At 46.7% G+C, this 21,789-nt stretch overlaps 8 protein-coding genes across 8 annotated transcripts; 4 read left to right on the top strand and 4 right to left on the bottom strand.

Moving 5' to 3' along the window:
• Window positions 1-3,347: 3,347 nt before the first annotated feature.
• Window positions 3,348-4,497, bottom strand: N7533_001963 (uncharacterized protein; the record flags this gene model as incomplete). The annotated part of the gene is made up of 3 exons (XM_057098613.1): window positions 3,348-3,909; window positions 3,972-4,289; window positions 4,349-4,497. 3 exons carry the CDS (start codon window positions 4,495-4,497, stop codon window positions 3,348-3,350), a joined length of 1,029 nt encoding a protein of 342 aa, XP_056963749.1.
• Window positions 4,498-7,987: 3,490 nt separating this feature from the next.
• On the top strand, window positions 7,988-9,670 carry N7533_001962 (F-box protein; the record flags this gene model as incomplete). Its single annotated transcript, XM_057098612.1, has 1 exon — window positions 7,988-9,670. The coding sequence occupies one exon, from the start codon at window positions 7,988-7,990 to the stop codon at window positions 9,668-9,670; it is 1,683 nt and encodes a 560-aa protein (XP_056963748.1).
• An 862-nt stretch (window positions 9,671-10,532) lies between these two features.
• Window positions 10,533-11,381, bottom strand: N7533_001961 (LysM peptidoglycan-binding domain-containing protein; the record flags this gene model as incomplete). The annotated part of the gene is made up of 4 exons (XM_057098611.1): window positions 10,533-10,779; window positions 10,839-10,958; window positions 11,021-11,146; window positions 11,209-11,381. The coding sequence occupies 4 exons, from the start codon at window positions 11,379-11,381 to the stop codon at window positions 10,533-10,535; spliced, it is 666 nt and encodes a 221-aa protein (XP_056963747.1).
• Window positions 11,382-11,731: 350 nt separating this feature from the next.
• On the bottom strand, window positions 11,732-13,188 carry N7533_001960 (uncharacterized protein; the record flags this gene model as incomplete). The annotated part of the gene is made up of 2 exons (XM_057098610.1): window positions 11,732-12,034; window positions 12,097-13,188. The coding sequence occupies 2 exons, from the start codon at window positions 13,186-13,188 to the stop codon at window positions 11,732-11,734; spliced, it is 1,395 nt and encodes a 464-aa protein (XP_056963746.1).
• A 322-nt stretch (window positions 13,189-13,510) lies between these two features.
• On the bottom strand, window positions 13,511-15,224 carry N7533_001959 (cytochrome P450; the record flags this gene model as incomplete). The annotated part of the gene is made up of 6 exons (XM_057098609.1): window positions 13,511-13,676; window positions 13,733-14,360; window positions 14,419-14,548; window positions 14,606-14,749; window positions 14,808-14,838; window positions 14,911-15,224. The coding sequence occupies 6 exons, from the start codon at window positions 15,222-15,224 to the stop codon at window positions 13,511-13,513; spliced, it is 1,413 nt and encodes a 470-aa protein (XP_056963745.1).
• Window positions 15,225-15,924: 700 nt separating this feature from the next.
• N7533_001958 (Zn(II)2Cys6 transcription factor) lies at window positions 15,925-17,238 on the top strand (the record flags this gene model as incomplete). Its single annotated transcript, XM_057098608.1, has 1 exon — window positions 15,925-17,238. The coding sequence occupies one exon, from the start codon at window positions 15,925-15,927 to the stop codon at window positions 17,236-17,238; it is 1,314 nt and encodes a 437-aa protein (XP_056963744.1).
• A 718-nt stretch (window positions 17,239-17,956) lies between these two features.
• N7533_001957 (amino acid permease) lies at window positions 17,957-19,897 on the top strand (the record flags this gene model as incomplete). The annotated part of the gene is made up of 4 exons (XM_057098607.1): window positions 17,957-18,215; window positions 18,274-18,691; window positions 18,767-19,128; window positions 19,197-19,897. The coding sequence occupies 4 exons, from the start codon at window positions 17,957-17,959 to the stop codon at window positions 19,895-19,897; spliced, it is 1,740 nt and encodes a 579-aa protein (XP_056963743.1).
• A 353-nt stretch (window positions 19,898-20,250) lies between these two features.
• N7533_001956 (uncharacterized protein) lies at window positions 20,251-21,420 on the top strand (the record flags this gene model as incomplete). The annotated part of the gene is made up of 2 exons (XM_057098606.1): window positions 20,251-20,729; window positions 20,838-21,420. The coding sequence occupies 2 exons, from the start codon at window positions 20,251-20,253 to the stop codon at window positions 21,418-21,420; spliced, it is 1,062 nt and encodes a 353-aa protein (XP_056963742.1).
• Between the last annotated feature and the right edge of the window lie 369 nt (window positions 21,421-21,789).

Here is a 21,789-nt window from a genome sequence, read left to right as displayed (position 1 = left end):
CCCCTGGATAGAAAAGGGGCATTACACTTGTACCTCAGTTCAGAGTTCCAACTCTCAACGGTAATATGCAGGCTACCTCAACTATATATATCCCTGTCCGTATATGTAGAATATCCTACTTCCTGACAACGAACTTAGAGCCTTGTCATGGCTTGCCGTGGCCTAATTGCCGCTCCCATTGTTAGGCTGCCCTCGAGGCGCGCGACTGCGAAACCGTTGTGCGGTATGTATATATATATGCAGTATACATCACGAGGTTCCGCTTGTGTGATTTGTTTAGATACAACAAGTTCAATTTCCGAATCTTGCTAAGCTCAATACATATACGCGTAGTCCTAACTGGATCCGCAACCGATGCTTGCACCAGTTTGGCTTTGAAAACATTTGCTTTTCTCTCTCAAAACCATGATATGGGTACATTACTCGTCTAATACAGTACGTCCCGAAACTGGTGCAACCGTTTACACTCTTTAAGTGATTATTTAGCCCCACTGGGAAGATGCACTAGACCATATTAGGAAGATAGACGGAATAACAATATTCCTGTACCAGTCTCGATACCGTGATTTACTTTCATTTAATACGATACCTCGTCTTGTGACTGTATTAGCGATCCAAGGGAACTAGCATTTCCATGGGAAAATTGCAAATAAGTCAAACACTAGAGCTTGGGAGTCCCTCGAGAATCTGGCGATTTGTCACTTCCCTTCTGCTCCTAACTATATGCAAGTCGGTCTGGGGGGGCTTACTCGGCACCGGACCTCCAAATAGTGACTTGCATTACTTGCTTACTGTCCTTACAGACTACTCATGAACCCGCTTATCATAATATTCAGCCTGTCAGCCACAGTCCTCTCTTCTTCGCGCCCCGGAACGCTCCTGATGGAAGCTGACACAATCATGTTACTAGACTCCTTCGCGGCATCTTTTGCCTTGGGGGGATGACTCACACTCCTTTCAACGACGATGATGACGATAATGCTTACCGACCTGAACTGCCCAATCTATGGGAACGGACTCCCTCGTATGCCCCCACCCCTGGCTACCCAGGCCGCGAATGGACGCCATCAGTAATCTGCCCTTCACCCGATTCTGAGGACATAGTTAGTGAATGTTTACCTTCCTTGCGTCAACATCTCTCGGACCAGCAGAGCTTTGAACCTGGGGTTGAACGTGCAGGTGGAAGTACATGGGATGAACAATCTCCGGACTGTATCCACTACCAGATCGAGTGGAGGGTTAAATTGAACAATCGAGTTGTGGTGAAGGATACAAAACAAGAGCTCATTCAACCACCTAGATCCTACTGGGAACAGATAAAAGAGGATACTTGTAATATTCTAGGGCAGAAGACAGCCCGTGGCCGACGAGTGAGACTAGATGATACTGACATGGTGTTATCGGTGAATTCCCAACGGAACATTGACAAACACTTTGAAGGTACTAGTATTGATTGGACAGCGGTAGAGAAATAGCTGCTAGCGTAGGCCTATCTGTTCCGTCGTAGCAAGAAGATCCGGCTCCAGATATCAATCAACTACATAGAAGACAGTGGACCTCTTCCTTCTAGAACTAACAAGCGAGAAAAGTCATCGGTGACTAGACAGATACTTGCTGATCGAGACGCTCAGATTGACGCCGAACAGGTATCCGGCCAATATTCCGTCTGGCGCAATGTGTATCGTGTTATACGATATCCCAGGCCTCCGTGTCGCCACGAAGGACAATACTGCTGGCAAGATCCAGAGGGAAAAAGACACCATCGGGTGAAGACACACCATTTCTAGGCCCTCGTTAAATATATAGAGCAAGGTGGGGTTCTCGAGACCCACGCTGATGTCCCTGATAGTGTTCGCGAGCAGCTCTATGCCGAGGAGAACCAGCGACTGGACAAAAAGAAGAAAGCTGCGGAGAACTCCACAACAGGTTCAGTATGTCCTCCAATCAATATCAATGTTCTCCCGGCTGGATCATCTCAACAATCGATAACGCCTCCTGCTAATGATGCCATGGCCACCGGGCCCGGCTGTACTGAATCAATCATAATCGACGGGCTGCTAGATGTCGCTGTGGACGAGTATACTGAATGGCAACAATCGCGGGTGAGCAACGAGGCTTTCAGGGAGAATATCAATAAAGCACGCGATGTGACCCTCGAAAATTGTCTCGACCTCATGCAGATTTATGAGGATCAAGACCCAGGTTACTTTGTCAAGCATGGCGTGAAAGTAGGTGTCGCACGGCGGTTCGTTCGTGACATCGGCCTTTGGGTGAAACGACGCAAAGAAGCGTCTTGCAACGAAATTATTCCTTTAGTCTAAATATTTTATGTATTGTGATTTGAGAACAGTCTACACTGGCATGGTATGTTTCATAAGACGCAACTGGAATGACTACGCAGAGGATCCCGACCGAGAGATTGGGTCATTTCTCGAATGGGGTATCGATCAAGTTGGGGCAAGAAAAGACAGCGCCCATGGTCATTTTCGACATGCAGGTCTAAGTATTGAAAAAATAGATAGTTGACAGACCCCTCGACGACACTATCAAATCAAGCAAGTTTCAATATGTACGAAGCCGAGTTAAACTCTTCCTGGAAAACACACCCAAATCCCACTTACACTCCATGAAATTCGCTCAAAGTTATCTGTTGGCCGTGTCTTTGGATTAGCTACACTAGCTTCCTGGATAATCACACTCATCCGGTCCAAATGCCCGAGTCACGGGGTTCGGATCGGTAGAATGTGTACCTGTCCGGTTTCCGCCACTTCGAGTCCCTCGTCTACAATCGCGTTGCGTATTGGACTTGGGGTCAAGATCAACAACAGTCTGACAATCTAGATGGTAAGCAGTCGATCGAACTATATCCGGTAACAAGATGCTCACATCATAAGGTATCAAAGCTTCTACCATCAACGACGTCAAAGGCAGATACTTTGACAGCTTTCGTGCCAACATCTGAAGCGGTCGCCCATCCTAACACTCCCACCCTCACCTCAAATTTCGAATTTTGCGACTGTTGCGAGGAGGAGGGTTTGCGGCAGACAGAAGAGATCCAACTTCGTGATAGAGCCATCGATGAACTGAGGGATGAAATTGCAAGGTTACAAAAAATCATTCGTGGATTCGGTCAAACTCCTACCCATGCAGTATTTCCGGAAGTCGGTGCCACCCTCTACACTCTTTCATTGTCCCTGTGGACCCTGAATTCGAGGATAAATTGAGCCCCACTCAGCAAGAAAAATAATAATAATTGAGATCGGTCTAACATTTGTGCTATACCTGGGGGTATTAATACTAGTGTTTCACGCCCACAGCAGGCACCAATAGAGTAGATTATGTCGTATTTATATCAAGATGTATGCTAAGACAGCCCCCAGGACGCTCCAGATCTGACAGGTCTTCACTTCGGCTGCGATATGCGCACCGGATTTATAATCCAAGCTCAAGGAATTATTTCCAAACCCCATGCTCGGTGTCCATGTCACTGGAGTTCCCTCGTTTAAGATATCCGAGCGCGCAGCATCAATCCTCCCTAATACTTCGATCGTCAATTTACCCGAGATTCTGGGCGTCACTTTATCCTCTTTACCCTCTTCTGACAGGGTATTCGCGACAAACCACGTCACAATACTGAAGCTCGCGGAAGAGTCATCAAATGTCAGCTGGAGAGTTGGTTTCACCTTATTTCTGACATTTTCAGTATAATAAGAATTCGGAATAGGACCGGCACCCCACCATCCTTCGGCGGTTAAACACGTCGACATATTCATCTGGAAACCACTAAGTGGGTTATCCTTTAGCTTTGAGGTCCCTGTCACTCGAAAAGGAAGCCCATCCTCTGTATCCTTGGCAACAGTCAGATTAAATTCCGGCTTCGTGTCTCTATCTGCGGGATATAAATCACGTCTGTCACAAATAAGCCAGCTGTCAGAATAGTGACTGGGTATTAGAAAAAGGTATATACTTACGACATCTCAATAGACTCAAATACATAGGGCGTATCGTGAATTTGCATGTTGCCGGAATCCATATAATCATTAAAATACCGCGTGAAGTTTGAATACGAGGTGGACAGCAAAATATCGATCGGGTTTGTGTTCTTTGGTCGCTCATCTTTCGGTTCTGTCTCTGTGACCGCTAGGATTGCTGGGTACGACCACGAGTACGTGATGTCCCGCAGCTGCCCACAGAGTTCCAATTCCCCTTCATCTTCGATCTCCCATTCTGAGCGGTCATCTTGAAGCTCAACGTCGGAGACGGTGAATACGGCGCTCCCGTTATAGTAACTATGAATAGCCTCTTAGTATGCAGTCTGTGTGGTCAGGAGATACAGAGTTGAGCGCACGATCCAATCCATGGATAATAGTAATAATCCAAACCCGTCACATTTTCCGGCCGGTAATTCTCGTTTGGGTCGTAATTAATATCCTTTTTGCCTAGAGTAAGCCCTGCGAGGAACAGCGCTAGGTGTAATAACGTTGCGGCGCGGCGCATTGCAATTGTCGCTCGGGCTGTCGTAGACTAAACAGACTGGGGGTTTCCACGTGTTGTAGGCGCGAAATAGGAAAAATGGAATCAAGAGTTGGAGTCCACATAGCGGGGGAGGGGGGGGGGGGGCGCCCTCTCCTTTTAATCCTTCGGGCTACTCTGTGGAATACGAAGAACTAGTCTATATTGAATTGCTTGGAGTGCTAGGACCCTTCGTATCTGGGAGACGGTAGCTTGGCTTTCTTGGCTGTCTCTTGCAAAGTCGGAGCCCGCCCGATGGGTAGCTTTGCACCATTATATCCGGTGTGACGGTGCGCGGTCATCGTTTTTGATTCGTGATGGTTCTTTGTACTCTAGATATTTAAATGGGATAAAGTTTGGTTGGTGGAGTCTAAAACTCTGTCTCCTGCAAGGACAGGTGCGCCACCATCTCTAAACTGCCCGTCTTTTCTACATAGGCGATTAATTAATTAACCCAGGGTTCCTGGATTTTCGGGACACTATATTCCAGTATCCTAGGGATATCGAGTACTATGCTCGTGAGAGTGGTCTTACTTGACGTCAGGGCTTTCGACTATGTCTTAAAGTTCCTGGCAACCTAGCATTAGAGCGAGGCCGTGCCAGCAAAATTATTGAGCCACCCCTTGTGATTTGGGCCATCGCTTATTACGGGCTCTGACATAGAAATATTGAGTTGAGAGAAAACGAAGGCTATATTTTATAGTAAGAGTATAAACCAGCATTCTTTAGTAGGTAGCTATACAGGGTTCTAGTACAATTGGTGTGATGCTCTCGGGCTGTCTAATTTTGGCAAAAGAAGCTTTGACACTAGTAGGTACTGATAGTAGGAAATATCAGAATCTATTTATTGCCTAGCTTCCGCTATCTGCTAGAAGGAGTATTTCAGATCGCACCGAAGTCGTGACTTAGACTCAACGATGATAACCGCCAAACAAACTCAATATAAGGAGCCGATTCATATGGCTTATATATCACGATACCATGATGACTGCAGATACCGGTGGCACCAATTATAGCGATATGTGGATGGGTTGTGAGATAAGGGGGTTACATTTGACTTTTTCGAGCAGACCCTCATGTAGCAAATGTAATTTCTACGCCTTGCTACCTAATAGCTGAATTATCGTCAGACCTCAAGTTCAAGTGCCCCTAGCAGACGAGCAGGAGATCTCGGAAGCTGGATAGGGGTGGAGGAAAGATACATTTGGCGGATGGCATGTTCAAGTCTTGATATGGCGTGCTATGTGACCATCGAACGGCTGGTTGGCGAGCACCGTGATAAATAAAACCATCCGAGCCTATATTTATATTCTCCGGAAACTCGTGAGAGCCCTGTAGTTTCTTTGCACAATTTACGACACAAGTGTAAGATGGTCGGACAAACGCTAACTTCTGTGGCAATTATTGGTGGTGGCCCTGGGGGGCTAGGAACCGCTATTGTACTTTCTGAGTTGCTATTCCTTGAAGTGACCCTTTACGAAAAGTATCCTGAGTCTCGAGAGGCTGGTGCTGGGATAAGTCTAAGTTTTAATGTTTGGAGGGTCTTGGACTTGCTTGGGGCAAGTAATGGGGTAAAAGGCGGCTCTAAATCGAATATTTACCAAAGGTTAGTAATTCAAATAGGTCTAATCTATACCGAATAGCCTAATATCTCTTACTTATCTGGAACTGCAGAAATGTATATACTGGTAAGGTTTTGAGTGTCGTCGAATATCCAGAAAATTCTGCGGTTGATTAGCGTGGAGCGATTCGTGCTCGTAGAACTCGATTATAGGAAGTGCTTTTAGCTCGGGTTTCTGAAGGTATTATTAAGTACAGCAAAAAGCTCGTCTATCTGAATGATCTGTTAGATGAAGGTGTACGGTTGACCTTTGCGGATGGGACTGAGGTTGTTGCTGATATAGTAGTGGGGGCTGATGGAATTCACTTGGTCAGTTTAAGAATATTATATTTAAGTGAGATTTTCTAGACTGAGTGTAATTTATTTTTGATTAGGTTGCTAGAAAAAGCCTATTTCCAGACCATACTTTGACGGTTAAGAACCCAATATCTAGGCTGAATGTCAAGAGTAAATGGTATATTAGAATGGGCTGAGACCCTTGCAAGTTATCAAAGATTCTAACTTTCAAATTCAAATCCAAGCAATTGATTACATATTATTAGTGTCTTATTGGTTTCTCCTGTACAGTACGGTACAGTAACTACGAAGACTAAGATTCAAAAAAACGACTCGACAGAAGGTAAAGCAGTTTAAGGAAAGCGGCAATTAGGCTCTCAAATCAAAATATTCCCAAAAAGATGCTCAGATTAACGTCCATGGGAGCTAGATTCTGCCAAATCCATAGCCGTATTAACTGCACCTGCGAATCACGACATACATGAGTGTTCCCAGAGCAGTGATTGGAGGCCACAGTGACCCCAGAAGGTCCTTCGGTCCGGAGGTCATCGGGAAGACTAAGCTCTACTTGGAAAGCGTCAATAAAGTCGCAGCAGAGTATCCCAAAGCCGAAGATATTTACTGGCGAATGCTGGAGCTATACCCGGAACGACTTAATCCTGGATCTGCCTGGGCTGGGGTACTTCTTGCAAAGAGGGACTGAAAGCGAATGAAAGTTGTTCTATTTTTACACCTTTCTGTCTGCGTGTCGAGAGTCCAATCACTCCTTCAAGTCTCAGCTGACCTTCTACTGTCTGGCACCCAGCAAGATGACGGAGACTTATGGCAACCCATACAAGGTATTCAGTCGTTCATGGTGTAAACTGTCAGTTTCACACAGTTATTCTCCAATAGAAAAGCATTTGAAAGATCCAAATAATCTTACTTCTGGATGGATGATGAGTTCTTTCATTCACCTTGACCTCTGTCAAGGCTGACTGTTGACAAGAGAGTATTGAAATTTTTGTAGCGCGCCCGAGGTAGACACCCGTGGAGTTAAAAAGCAGAGCCAAGGTTATACTCTGGGTAAGATCATCAAAATCTGACAAAACTCGTACTTCTGAGCGCGCGTTGGCGATGGAACAAAGAGACCATTCAGCATTCCGAGAAAAATGAAAGAAAACGTAGTCAACATCAGTACGTCGAACAAAACCTTGGAAAAGGTATCATAGGCTAATTAGTTATTTCTTCGTCGGATCGACGAACCTACAATATATCGCGAAATAAGCCCTAGAGGGTAGCGAGAGCCTTGTGCATCTCAATGAGAGCTAGGTACTTGCCGATACAAATTCTGCTCCTACCTCTAGATGCTAGATTTGTATTGTCTATAAGGCTGCTGAAATTCTTCTTCAGTCTCAAGCTTCATCGCTTAGGACAGAATATCTCAGTATCCTGGTTACAGTATCGCGTTTGAGAGTTCAGATTTTGGTCTTAAGTTGGGTCTCTCGCCTCCTGACTATCTGATGGCCTTTGTTGCCAAACCACCCCCGCCTCCCCCCCCAAATCTCTGCTACCCCACTACGTGCACCAACACTGCAGATGTCGCACTCCCATCAATTCTATAACCTCCCGCCGGAGCTATGGTATGCAATATCATCATACCTACCAAATCGCGATATCAAAAGTCTCCGTCTTGTCTCGAAACGATTTTGCAATTCAGTGGAGCTCAGACTGGGGAGAGTGTTTTTGTCGGCGAACCCCTTGAACATCAAAGTTTTTCGCGCGATCGCAGATCATGAGGAATTCCGACATAAGATTTCAGAAATTGTTTGGGATGATGCGCGGTTTGCTAGGGGCCCTAGTACAGAGATTATCCACCCTGAGCAGGGATTATATTTGCCAATCACAGATGCGAGTGATGAGGAGACAGAATTTGAATCAAGGCAACACCACGATGAAATTCAGGGGCCACCAAACTGGGAAGTTTACGAAAGTGACTTTGACTTTGGGGATAGAGAAGATACGGAGTTTGGAGACCCGATCTATCAGTTGAGGAATAGTGCAAATTTCAGGGGGCGAAATTGTCCACTTTGGTTCAAGGCTGCATGTGTTAACAACATTGAACATATTTTCATGCGGCGACGCAAACTCAACATGATTGAGGCTTGGCATCAGAAGTTTAAAGATGAAAGGAAATTGGGTAAGGCTGCACTCTCTATGAATGAGTCATGGAAAATTTATCAGAGTTTGCTTCGCAAACAAGCCGACGTTTTGGCTGGAAATTATGACGAAGAGGCATTCCTTTATGGACTTGAACGATTTACTGCACTGAAGAGAGTGACAATCACCCCTGCAGCTCATGGTGTACCGTTTGCTCCATTATACCAAAGTCCTATGATTCGAGCATTTCCGCCAGGATTCAACTATCCTATCCCTCGTGGATGGCCAATATCGACTACGGAGGAGCCAGAGGATGTGATAACATTTCCTTGGCAACAAGTTGATGAAAGGCACAGAGAAAAATACCATGCATTCCGTATTGTCACACGTACCCTTGCACAACAGAAACACAATGTGGTGGAATTGATTCTAGAGGCTCGACAACTCTATACTGGAATCAATTGCACAATATTTGATCAACCTTGCATGGAACATGATAATCTTCTGACAATTTTGAAGAAACCAGGCTTTCGTCGCTTAGATATTTCTTTGATTTTTGGTGGAAGAGGATCAGCCACAGAGAACTGGAAGACATTCCGCAATGGAAGGCTCCACAAGACACTAGGTACAATGACAGACCTAGAGGAATTTACCTTCTATACGGCAGGGTTGGATAATTGTTATGAGTGGAAAAATCCACCGGTTGACACTAATCCAGTGTCATTGGAGCATATATTCCCTGTCGAAAAGTGGTCTAAACTTCGTCATTTTGCACTATCACGCTTCATAGTCAGCCAGGCTGATCTTATCACACTTCTTTCAAAACTACCAGACACACTCCGATCAGTCAGATTGAGCTTTCTGGTATTTTTTGAGAATGCGACATCTTGGCATACTTTCCTTGAAGAATTGCGTACAAAGATCCAGGAAAGGAGCCTTTGGCCGGGTCATCGACCAAATGTTATCATCGGCAACGAGCGAACTTTTCTTCTCCTTGGAGGTGCTGTTTGGCTTGGGAAGGCAGTGGACGATTTCTTATACGAGGGCGGTGAAAATCCATTTTATGACCCCCCCTCGTGTTTTAGTCAAAAAGGAACTTGGAACAATCAAGGATGCATTTGACCCTTATTGCTGATGGTTGCATTGTGTGTGTATTTGAATAACGTACCGCCGAACCCACTGTATGTAGTTGGGTTGTCATTCACGGAAACTATTCTCTGGATCTTGCTGATGTGATCATACGTTGATTAGAATAAAGTCCCAAGTTCAGGTATATTGAAGCATTTTATAGATACCGTCCTCAAGATAGAAAATGTGACAATACAAATAGCCGTCAAAAAGACAAGCTTGAATAGTCAATTGTGTTGAAAGTTATTATCTTGAGTATGGAATTTGCAGAAAGCGTTTTACGCAAAGTTCTTCAGAAGACACCTAGGCTACTATCAAAGGGAATAGCCATCTCCCACCTGCGAAAATGAGTTCAGAAACTTCTTCGAACGGGGGGAAATCCATGAGTTCCAAACCACTATGAAAATGATCAGGTACAGAGATGCCGTACCACTGGGTGCGCAACTAACTAACCTTAGCCTGAAGTAGGTGTTGAGATAGCTACACAATAGGATGTGCTAGTTGACACAGTACATGGATAATTGTAAGAGGATGGCAGGGGGGCCAGACTAGCACCCGGGGTCGAACTTGAGACCTTTGTTGCACGCGCGATAAGTGGCTTGCTTGAAGAGCTGTTCTGCGTCCCATTTTTGGCCATGGATGGATTCCATAGAACAAATTCCTGGTCGAACTGTTAGCTTCAAGAAGGGGATCCTGAATTCAAAGGACATGTACTGAACTCATTAGTGATATCGTGAAACATGGCAATGTTCCAACAGTCTAACATAATTTCTTGACCAGAAAACTGCAATTTATTAAACCAAGCGTATCTATATTGCGATAAGCAAGTTGTACCAAGTTTAGGAGCTTGTGCTACCTACTCTGTGCAGTCCTTTCTCGAGTCGTTGGCGACCGGTATGACAGCGTCTGCATCTCCGCCGCTGTCGAGTAGATGTGTTGGGAAAGGGGCGTCTGTCATTGAAATAGGTGACAAGACCGGCGTACTAGTAGCAGATCCGCCATAACTAGGATATGTGGGGATATATCCTACAGGCTTAACGCAGTAGTAAACATTTTTCTGAAGGTTAGTGCAGTTGGTAAACACTTCAGGATTTAGGAACAGGCTGTCCAAGACATTCAAGTCAATAATTTCCCTTACGCGCAATGCACACCCAAAACTTACAAGTCAGACTTTGAGATTTCGAACTTCTTTTCCACCGTGGCGCAGTTCTCGTTGGCTCCAATCTTGTGGTGTCTGCCGCAGCGAGAGTTTGTGCCATGGAGTGTCGGCGAAGGGATGAGACTGATAGGAACTAGGTCAGAATCACGACCCTGACTTTGTATTCGCGGTGTGGCTATACTCACGCAGTGGTAATGACCACATTCCCAGTGCCGGTTGCGCTTGAGCTACCGATGGTGTTTGTAGGCATGATATAGTTGCCCATTGGGTTGCTAGCACATATATTTTCCCCCACGATTTTATCAAGGTTTCTAGAGATAATTTTATTAGTCTGGGATATCACTTCCAGACATAACTGAGAATGGTCACGTACGAGCATTGGTTATTGATCTCCGAGTTCCACGAAATCAACTGTGCCCATGTGGCTCCTGTTGACTTGCCAATACTCGAACAGGTATCTCCAGACCTGACCATGTATTTCTTGCAGCTTGCTGTGGCGGTCGCCTCGAGAGCATCATCACTAATAACAGAGCCAAGACTTGGCATAGGAAATTTGGTACGTGGGTAGCTTCGAGCATTTACGTCTACCGGAATACGCCGGGACGGGCTATTGGATATATTTGAAGAGACTCAAATGGAGAAATGAAGGTTTTACGAAATATATTCAAGCTAGATAGCTCGGCAAAGTGCATGGCCCATCTGATGCCATTACTAGCGTGGCGTTTTCAATTCACGCTGCAAATGCCGCGGTGTGCTCGCAATTAAGCGATCGCGGTCGATAGTCCATTAAATCGTTATCGACGGGGTATAAGGTACATGAAAAAAAGAAGTCATAATATCGTACAGCCATGGCAGTTGTCAAGGAAAAGCAGCATCAAGTAGAGCGGAGCTGAAGATCAGTTCGACGTTTCTGCGTCTGCATTGCGAGGATGCGGTCTCTTGGTCAAATCCAGAGAGACATCTGATGCGCTCACTGATCCGAGGCGAGGTGAGGTAGTTGTAGCACCCGGAGATCCTGCTGAATTTTCTGTTCCAAATGCAGGAAACGGTTCATATTGGTCGTCTGACAACTGGGGAGCGGATGAATCGCTTGACTTTCTAGTACGAGTTTTGGGGTTTTGGATTTCGTTAGTTAAATAAAAGGCCTGCCTTTCGGGGATGTTAGGTGGTTGCACTGTCGATTTGGGGTGTTGGGCAGGCTGGTGGATCACGTTAGCATTCGAGTAATTGTCATTTGGGAAACAATCCTAGTCGCTCATACCATATGAGCATCATCAAGTTCGAGACCCCGCTGCTGGGCTAGTTCTTGAGCAGCTAGACGCTTTCTTTCAATCGTAGACTCCTCTTCTAGTCTTGCGCGCTCCTCTTCCATTTTCAGATCATCCATCGACAATGCATTGACGCCGTGTATAACACCAGAGCCCGGACTCGTTGGTGACTTGGTTGAAGACCGTCTTTTCTTCTTCTTGTTCTTCTTCTTGGATTTCTTGGAAGAGGCCTCGGCAAGGCTGGACGTTCCTGATGCCGACCTTACCATCTCTGATTTTGTTCCAGACTGGTCATCTGACTCCAGGCCAGTTCCCCGACGGCCAAAGGCAAGCGCAAATTCATCATCCAGCGGAACTGCATCCTCCTCCTCGTCACTGGGGAATAAATCACCACGCGAGCTCAAAGAATTCGACGTCCCTTTCGAGGACTGCGTAGAGCTCCGGTTCCGCCCATTCCAAGCGTAGTTTATTTGATCGCCATCGTCCTCTGTAGCTTCCATCAAAGGCTCATCCTCCTGGGGATGCCGCTTCAAGCTACCGGGATGTTCCTGCAAATCCGCAGCGGATGGCCGGTACTTCACGCCCTTGGCACCGAACCTCCAGGGGAAGCGCTCAAGAAACCCAATCAGTGACGAGCTGGGAATGACGGTCGGGTCGCTGCGATTATCTGGAATGTGCACCGTGCTCCTCCGTCTTGTGTGACGTGTACCATAACTCATACGCCTCTGGCGACGCGGCTGCTCCGCACTCCCCCTGGCCAGGCCACTTCCAGCTAGAAGACGGTCCAACTCGCCAGTGCCCCATCCCAGCAGCGTCTCGTCGGTCTCTTCGTTGTCCCAATCATCATAGAAATCGAAGTTGTCTTCAGCACGCCCGCGTCGCCGCCGACGGAGGTGGTCGTCTCGACTCGGCAGACATGGATCTGTACAGGTCTGGACGCAATTGCCGACCGCTGCCAGGCAAGGGGAAATGTAGTTCTGCGAAAAGGTGTAGAGGCCTTCTTGGGCGGTTTCATTGGCGGTTTCGAGGTTGTGGGAGAGTTGGTTGATCCGCTGCCGAAAGCGCGGATCACGCGGTCGCATCATCTTGAAGCGAGGCTAGGATGACCAAGGACGGAGGGTCTGATATAGTGGAATTTACTTCATCGGCGCGTGGGATGGCTGGGTGAGCGATGGAGCAACGAGCGGCTGGCGACGATGTCATTCGGTTAGTCAGCGGGCACGTGAAGCTGGGGTAGCTTCCCAAAAGGGAAAGCCGATGTATGAAAATGCGGATTTATTGTACATATCTTAGTAGACTGGTAGCCATGGTTCTGATAAAATTTCTTTCTGTGCTTTCATTTGTTATGAGTGCTTGACAATTTATCTAAACCATTCGCCCCAGTCCCCATAAACAATGAACTCAATATTAAACTGATACTTCTTGGAATGTAAGGAGGCATTTTTGATCCTTTGGTCGAGATGCGATAATCTGGTCGTCAATGGACATATCACTAGACATCTCAGGTGCGATATTTGTCGTGAATCTGCCATAAATGTCTCGAAGAAGCGTCTTCATTTCGACAAGGGCAAGGCTGCGACAGATTAGTATGGTGCAAGGTTTTGGTCCGAGTCGAAGATGGGCACTCACTTCTTTCCAATACATCCCCGACCTCCAGCAGCAAAGGCAAAGAAAATTCTATTTCTCTCCACCTCTCCTTCCTTCGCGAGCCATCTCTCTGGAAGGAATTCCGACGCATTAGGAAATACAGATGTATCCATCAGATGCATCGAATAGGCTTGACAGCTGACAATCGAGTTCCCGGGCAGAGAGTAACCGCTGATAGTTCTTCCTTCCTTGGGGACATATCGAGGCAGACTCATTGGAATTGGCGGGAAAAGCCGAAGCCCTTCCTTGATAACAGCGTCCATATACGGTAAATCGTCGAGTTTGGCGTTGGGGTTCTCGATGATTTCCTGATGGAGGCGTTTCTGAAGTGCTAGTGATCTTGGAAGGGACAGCTCATGCATGAGAAAACAGAGCGCATCGCCTGTTGTATCAATTCCCGCGGCCAAGTGATCCATGCACTCCGCGGCCATCTGAATTTCCTCAATATTGTTGGCCTTGCTTCGTAATTTGTGGAGCAGAGCTGATTCTTCCGTCTTGGAGCTGGATACTCTGTTGAGAACAAACGTGTGGGACAGAGACATCATGGGCTTAGGAGTGAAGCAAGACCGGATAGATGCCAGGATAGGCCAGTGGTGCTGAACAAGCCTGCCTATGTGTTTTCATGTTAGATTATGTAAATTTGAATTTTTGAACAGAGAAGTTCTTACTTTGGAGTCGATCATCGTATGAAAGATCTTCCATTAAGACGTAATCTTCCTTCTCGTCAAGGGACTTTGTGCCGGACGGATTGAACAGAGCATGCGAAGCACAGTCAAGGGCATAGCAATGAAGAACCGTCTAGCTAGTAGTCAGCAACGCGGTATGGGATTTTTGGAGATGATTGAGGTTACCTACATAAGTGTCCAAATAACTACCAGCAGAAGCAACGCATTTTTGGACAACCTTGGCAGCATTTTGCTGAATGCCTTGAATAATAGTGGAATTCAAAATGTTGGTCATGGCATATCTTTCCGCGAATAGCTTTCTTCGTTGCGAATGCTGCTTCACATCAGTACTAGTACAAAATTTGTGGGCTGTTTCATGCAGTTGTTCGTACCTCGTTCTTGTTCAAGAGTGCGAACATGGGCCTATATCATATGCTGATTAGCATGGCACTGGTAGGGATATTTTTGTTGTTGGATAGGTGTCGCAAGACATACCGCCGACCGTATTGCTTGAACAAATCGTAAAATTCTGTTTTGTCATAGCCACTTCCACCACTTTGATAGATTTCCTTCATTCCTTCCAAATTGGCAAAGGCGACCTCATTGGGAGCTAGACGAACAACAGGTCCGTAGCGCTCATGTAAGCTGTGAATCCAGACTCGACGCTTGCCTTGAAACTCATAGTACTTCAACACAAAACTCGTGAGATTCGTATACCATGGCCCGGGAACCTTGGTTTTGATGGCTTGAAGTGTAGCCGAAGAAAGATAGACGATGCATGCAATTACCAAGAGGTAGAGTGTATACATGGTCGCGGGTGTTTTATTGAAAGAGGCCCTTCACAGTATTGGAGTGAGTAATGATAATTTCAAGGAAAAACATCATCTTATAGCATTGATAAGGACAGGGCAGCCTACAATATTTTGGAAGTTGGTGCGGCGGGTCAGGACCCATCCATTCACGGTTAAACCCTGTATGGCAGGTGATGGAGATGAGGGTGATGTTGCGAAAGCCGATAAATGTGTGAGGAATGAATAATGCACTTCATTACTGGTCGGAAATACATGGATCGGGGGCGATCACCCACCAATTCTTTACCCTATGATCGTTTCCTTACTCCGTACCTCGAGGCAGGTCCCCATAGCCGGGCGACTCCGCACAACGCCGATAACGCTAGACCGAATCCAGGAAGTCGAGGAGATGCAGGAACAGCCATCCATTCAAGCTGCCGACCCTCTTCATTATCGTTCTGGTCACAAAATGACCCGTGGCTAAAGTTTAGTCTGTTCTGTCTAGCCCGCTTTGGTAGGCCAGGGCGATATGATCGAGGATTCTATCGCACAATCCATCAACTCTTCCACCCCTCACTGTTTCTCCTCGGGATTCCTTGAGTGTTTATCGCAGATTTCCGCTTATCTGCCGATACTACCTAGTGCATAACGAGCTACGCGGGCACGCGGGGTATGGACCAACTTTTATCGGACTGTCCAATTCAAGTTTGATCTGAACATGACTACCCCAGTCAAGCGTTCATATCACGGATGTGTTCGATGCAAACGTCGCCGTCAAAAATGCGATGAACAAAAACCGAATTGCGGGCGGTGTTCCGATGCCAACGTCTCATGTGAATATAAAATTACCTTGAAATGGAATGGCCGCGTACCAAGGAAGGGAAAGTCCTCCTGCCAAGAAGGAAGGGACGAAATCACATTCAACTTGCAGAGCAGCATTGGAAAGTCCTCTCAGTATGAGCCCATTTTACTACCCGAACAAGATTGGGGACACGAGACCTCTGCAGCATGTTCGAGTTTCAGCCTACAACAACCTTCTCCGGCACTGACAAAAACGAGTCGACTACTCCTCCATCACTTTATCACCGAAACGTCAAAGATATCAAGCTCCGCCCATATTCGAGACCAAATATGTCAGACCATTCTCCCCATGACTCACCAATCCGACTCGTTACTATATGCTACAATGGCATTTGCGGCCCTTCATCGTTATACCCTATTGAATGAACTTCCACCTCAATTCATGCCTGAAGATCTCGTTGCCAGTTTGATTGCCTCCAGCATGCGATACCTACGTCGAGATCTTGAGAAACCTGGTTATCCAGTCCAGCCTCTTCTCCACACAATCCGCACATTATGCCATTGTGAAATATTTTCCGGTCGCGCGAATTCTTCCTGGCGCGTCCATGTCAACGGTGCAGGGGCCATGTTCAATGAAATTGCATCACGGATAAACTTCAATGAGTCGGAATACAGTTTCTGGCTCTGGTCTCGATGGTTCTGGTCAATACAGGCCTTGACCGCGACCACAGAGGTGGGGAAAGTCTCAGAGCTGGCCTCTGCGAACTCCGTCATCCAAGAGGGTGATCAAACCTATTTCTTCGACACGTATACTGGATATTCCTCAGATCTCAATATCGTCCTTATGGAAATTGGCCTTTTGATCCACCGGGAAGAGGCTGCGGTTCTCGATACTGAATCAACGGAGTCTACTAGTGCCATTGAGCAGAAGTCGGATCTTCTTGAAACCTCGATCAAGTACATGATTCGTCGGGATACCGAGTTTGGCCTCAAGTTTCCTGGCAAAGTCTTGCACGATCCGGATATGACTGTTCAATTCCAAGCTTGCAATACTGCCTATCAATACGCCAGTCTCATACATCTTTACCGAAGGGTAAACGGCCTTTCGTCATTCAGTGACGAGGTTCAGGGCTGTGTAAGAGCAATACTGGACTCTGTGTCTGCGATTACTCCAGTTACGACACTTTCACCTTGGATTCTTCTTACCACCCCTATATTTACTGCCGGGTAAGTAACGTCTCTGCAACCGCAAGCAAGACCATTTGAATATCATACATGGATACTGACCGAAACTTTGTAGTTGCGAGGCTGTCGGGCAGGACAGGAAACTCGTTAAAGAACTCCTCCAGGAGTTATATTTTACTCTACACATTCGTAATATCATTAGAGCACTGGAGATTCTGGAACGGCGGTGGGAGATCTATGACCGCTCTGGGTCTTCAATTACAAGTCATATTGACAAGTACATGGGTGAATATATAGACGAGATAGATAGTGCAGATTTGGATTTTATTCCATATTGAGATGTATAGATAAAGACAAATCAATTTTACCATAGTCTAATACCTACAATCGCACTTTCCCCTGAGTCATACCTAGGTAGTCTAACTAGAAGCTTTATTGGGGTGCACAGGCCGTTCCATAAGGCGCTGCCCGGCGGGAAATAGCCGAATGCTACACGCGCTAAAACTTCAAATGCGGAGTGCTAGTCCACAATGCGTAAGCTTTATCTTATGCGGGGTCAAGTGATTGTCTCTTCATTTCCGATATCTTGCGTAATAAAATTTCCAATCTATAAGCCCTTTGAGGGGATTGCTATCATTTGACCTTTCACTTCGCCGTCAGTGGTCCATATAATCAGCATATTTCAAGTCATATTTCCGTGTTTCAATTTATACCATTGAAATTATTCAATTTGTACCTTCAAGGCTATATAAAAGCCGACCATCATGGCGGACAAAAGTTCGAAACCGGAAATGAATCCAGGAGACGCCATTGTCGTTGCTACCGAGGGCCACTCTTCATCAATCAGACCGCAGTTCGGTCAACGTATCATTGATAGTTTCAAAAGAGATCCTCAATCATTTACAAAAGATTTGGACGAGTCCCACGAACTTGAGAATGGGCCACATAATGCACCAGAGCCGCCACTTCAGCGCCGTCTCAAAACCCGGCATGTCCAGATGATTGCAATTGGCGGTTCAATTGGTAAGAAAAGCAAACCCAATCATCCTTGCCCATCGGTCAAACCGCTAACCATTCTCAGGAACCGGTCTTTTCGTCGGTTCTGGTAGCACATTAGCAGCCGGAGGACCAGCTTCGATCCTAATCGCCTACACATTGATCGGCTGCATGTTATTCTGCATGATGAATGCCCTCGGCGAGATGGCGGTTATTTTCCCTGTCAGCGGTTCATTCGCGCAATATGCGACGCGATTTCTGGACCCGGCGTGGGGATTTGCCATGGGATGGATGTACGTTTTTTCTTGGCTGATTACGTTGCCGTTGGAAATTGTCGCTGCGTCAATCACGATTGAGTACTGGAATCCAGGTGTCTCCAGTGCCGTATGGGCCGCTATATTTTGGTTGTTGATCATTAGTATCAATCTCTTTGGTGTCAGAGGATATGCTGAGGCAGAGTTTGTGCTGTCGATTATCAAGATTATTGCGATTATTGGTTTTATGTGAGTTTTTTCCCGCAGGATTTTAAAAAATTAACCGCTTTGATCATAGGCCTGGCTGACACATTGACTATCTAGTATTCTTGGAATTATCCTAAATTGTGGCGGTGGACCACAAGGTCATTATATTGGTGGCCAATACTGGCATAATCCCGGAGCCTTTAATGATGGCTTCAAGGGTCTCTGCAATGTCTTTGTCACTGCAGCATTTGCATTCGCAGGTACCGAGCTCGTGGGCCTGACTGCTGCGGAAACAGAAAATCCTCGTAAGGCCATTCCAAAGGCTACCAAGCAGGTTTTTTGGAGAATCTTGTTATTCTTCATCGTTTCGCTCATTATAATCGGGCTTTTGGTTCCGTACACGGATTCGAGACTTGTTAGCGGATCATCTAGTGCTGATGCACATGCCTCGCCATTTGTCATTGCGATCGAGGATGCGGGTATGTATACTTTGATTCTTCCAATATTTCTCCCTGACAAAAGAAATTCTAATTCGGATCTTTAATAGGTATCTCTGGTCTCCCGTCAGTAGTAAATGTGGTAATTCTGGTAGCCGTCTTATCTGTTGGCAATTCCTCAGTCTACGGCGCATCCCGCACCTTATCCTCTCTAGCAGAGCAGGGCCAAGCACCTCGCTTTCTCGCATATATTGACCGCAAGGGCCGTCCCATCTTGGCCATAGCTTTGACATCTGTTTTCGGATTGCTTTGCTTTCTCGCCGCATCAGATAAACAGACACTTATCTTCGAGTGGTTGATGGCCATAGTGGGACTCGGTGAGATATTCGTCTGGGGCTCAATTTGCCTGTGTCATGTCCGCTTTCGCCAGGCTTGGAAATGCCAGGGTCGCAATTTGGATGAATTGCCATTCCGTTCTCAGTCTGGTGTGATTGGATCTTGGGTCGGATTTGGCTTTAATTGTCTTGTGCTGATCGCTCAATTTTGGACGGCTGCTTGGCCATCTGGATTTGGTGAAATGACGGCCAGCTCTCGGGCTAGCACATTCTTTTCATATTATCTTGCTGCGCCGGTGGTTTTGTTTCTCTATGGCTCGTACAAGTTTTGGTATGGAACTAAGATTGTTCGAGTGCATGAAGTGGACTTGATCAGTGGATGTCGCATTTTCCATATCGATGATTTACTCGAGCAGGAGGCTGCGGATCGTTGCAAACGCTCTGTTTGGTGGAGAATTTATCATATTTTCTGCTGAAGACAATATGATCATCGGCAAGGGATTATCGTGTTCGCCAAATCAGAATATCGATAAAAATCATCTCTATCATCTTATATTGAGAATTTCCAATGTCTCTTCGAAAAAAAGGCAAACGTTGATTTTTAAACATTAGTTCTTATACATGCCTAGGTAAACAACAACCTTTGAACAGCGGATCCAAAGAGGTGACAAAAATATGTAGATTGAACCCTCATACTTGCTGATCACGTGGACAGCCCGCCTTTTTGCTGGTCCGGCACGTGCCCCGAGGGACTCCAAAAGGGGAATACAGATTGGACTGATCAAAACTCCCCGAATCAAGAAATAAAGCACAACTCAATCCCGTCAAGATGGTGTATTACATCCGATTCCTCAAGCCCCCAACATGGGACAAGAAGAAGAAAGGCAGGGGGTACGAATACTATATAACATCCTTGATCACCATCACCAATGACCTGGGCAACGAGTTCCTCGCCGAGGATGTGGAACTATGCTACACATGGGTTCGCCATCCCCAGCTTCAAATCAAGGCCCAGAAGCTGGATGATTGGGAAGCTGGCTCACGCCAACTACCCGTCATTATGGGTCCATTCACGACCAACATGGTCGGTACTGGCGAGTCCTGTTTCAAGGCGCAAGTTCTCAGAATTTCGGAAGATCGACTCAAGACGAATGGGGCTCCCTTAGTAGTTGCAGCATTCAGCGCGCCGTTTTCTGTATCAAAGGGTGCGCCGGCACTGGTTGAGCGCCAGTTCTATGTTGGCGATGAGCGAAGTACTCGGTTTAAGGTCTGGGAAGAGACGGGCAATAGCATCGCGCGACACCTTTGGTAAGATATCCATCTCTTCTGTTGAGCTCTACATATTCCAAGGTTTATATCCTATGACTATGTATAAATACCCCTGCTCAAAAATTCCGGCTAAACAAATGGAATCAGGGATGCGGCCCTGGCCTCGATCATGTTCCTCAACGATGTCACCAAGGGTGCTGACGTTGGCATGCCCGCCCTCACTCAGCTTCTTACCAGCCCTCGAAGCTCGCCACTCCAGGTAATTGAACTGGGCACTGGTTGCGGAATGGTGGGTATCGGGTTGACTACGATGATCGAAAACTGCGAAGTGCTCTTGACAGATATGCCTGAAGCGGCGGAGATCGTTCAGCGCAACCTGGACCAATCCAAGCCGAAGGAGAACTCAGTCGCGAAATTCCAGACTCTTGACTGGGCTGAGCCGCCATCAGAACTGTGCGACAAGTCATTGGACCTGATCCTGGTCTCCGACTGTACTTATAATTCGGACAGCCAGCCAGCCCTGGTTTCCTGTATGGAGCGACTGGTCCGGACTTCCCCGGACGCAGTGGTTCTAGTAGCTCTGAAGCGTCGACACGAAAGTGAGGCTGTGTTTTTTGAGTTGATGACAACGGCCGGTTTTGTTCCCCAGCAGGCAAACGTGAAGCTTCCCACCCAACATGATGAGTCGGACGAGATTCAAATGTACAGCTACCAGCGCCGAGCGGAGTAGATGTGGATAATAGAAAGGGAAGGGGAGGGGGACCATAGCGGTGACCATTGGAGGACAAGCGACAGGCTCGTGTGACTGGTCCGTGCTGCTCGGGATTGTGCCCACCGTGCGTCATCGCGGGGGCCTTTTCCAGCTTTGCCGATCCTGCAGGCACAAAACCACTTCCTCGCCCATTTTGGCCGCAAAATCAGTACGGTCCGCTTTAATAGGAGGGGGGAAAGAAACCGAGAAACAGGGAGGACACTGGACAGCAAGAGGGCTTGATCCTTTCATTGAGTGGAGACTGACCTGCGCCACCGGCAGCTCTGAGGCCACCACATTGCAGTGTCGGAAATGACTACACCGCATATTTCATGGGAATCAGCTATG

The sequence above is a fragment of the Penicillium manginii genome (assembly GCF_028828005.1).
Source record: "Penicillium manginii strain IBT 31320 chromosome Unknown utg000002l:1.0-5564898.0:1.0-5567710.0, whole genome shotgun sequence".
Taxonomy (NCBI): Eukaryota; Fungi; Ascomycota; class Eurotiomycetes; order Eurotiales; family Aspergillaceae; genus Penicillium; species Penicillium manginii.
Note: the sequence above shows the minus strand (reverse complement) of the source record. Positions and strands in the feature narration are given on the sequence as shown.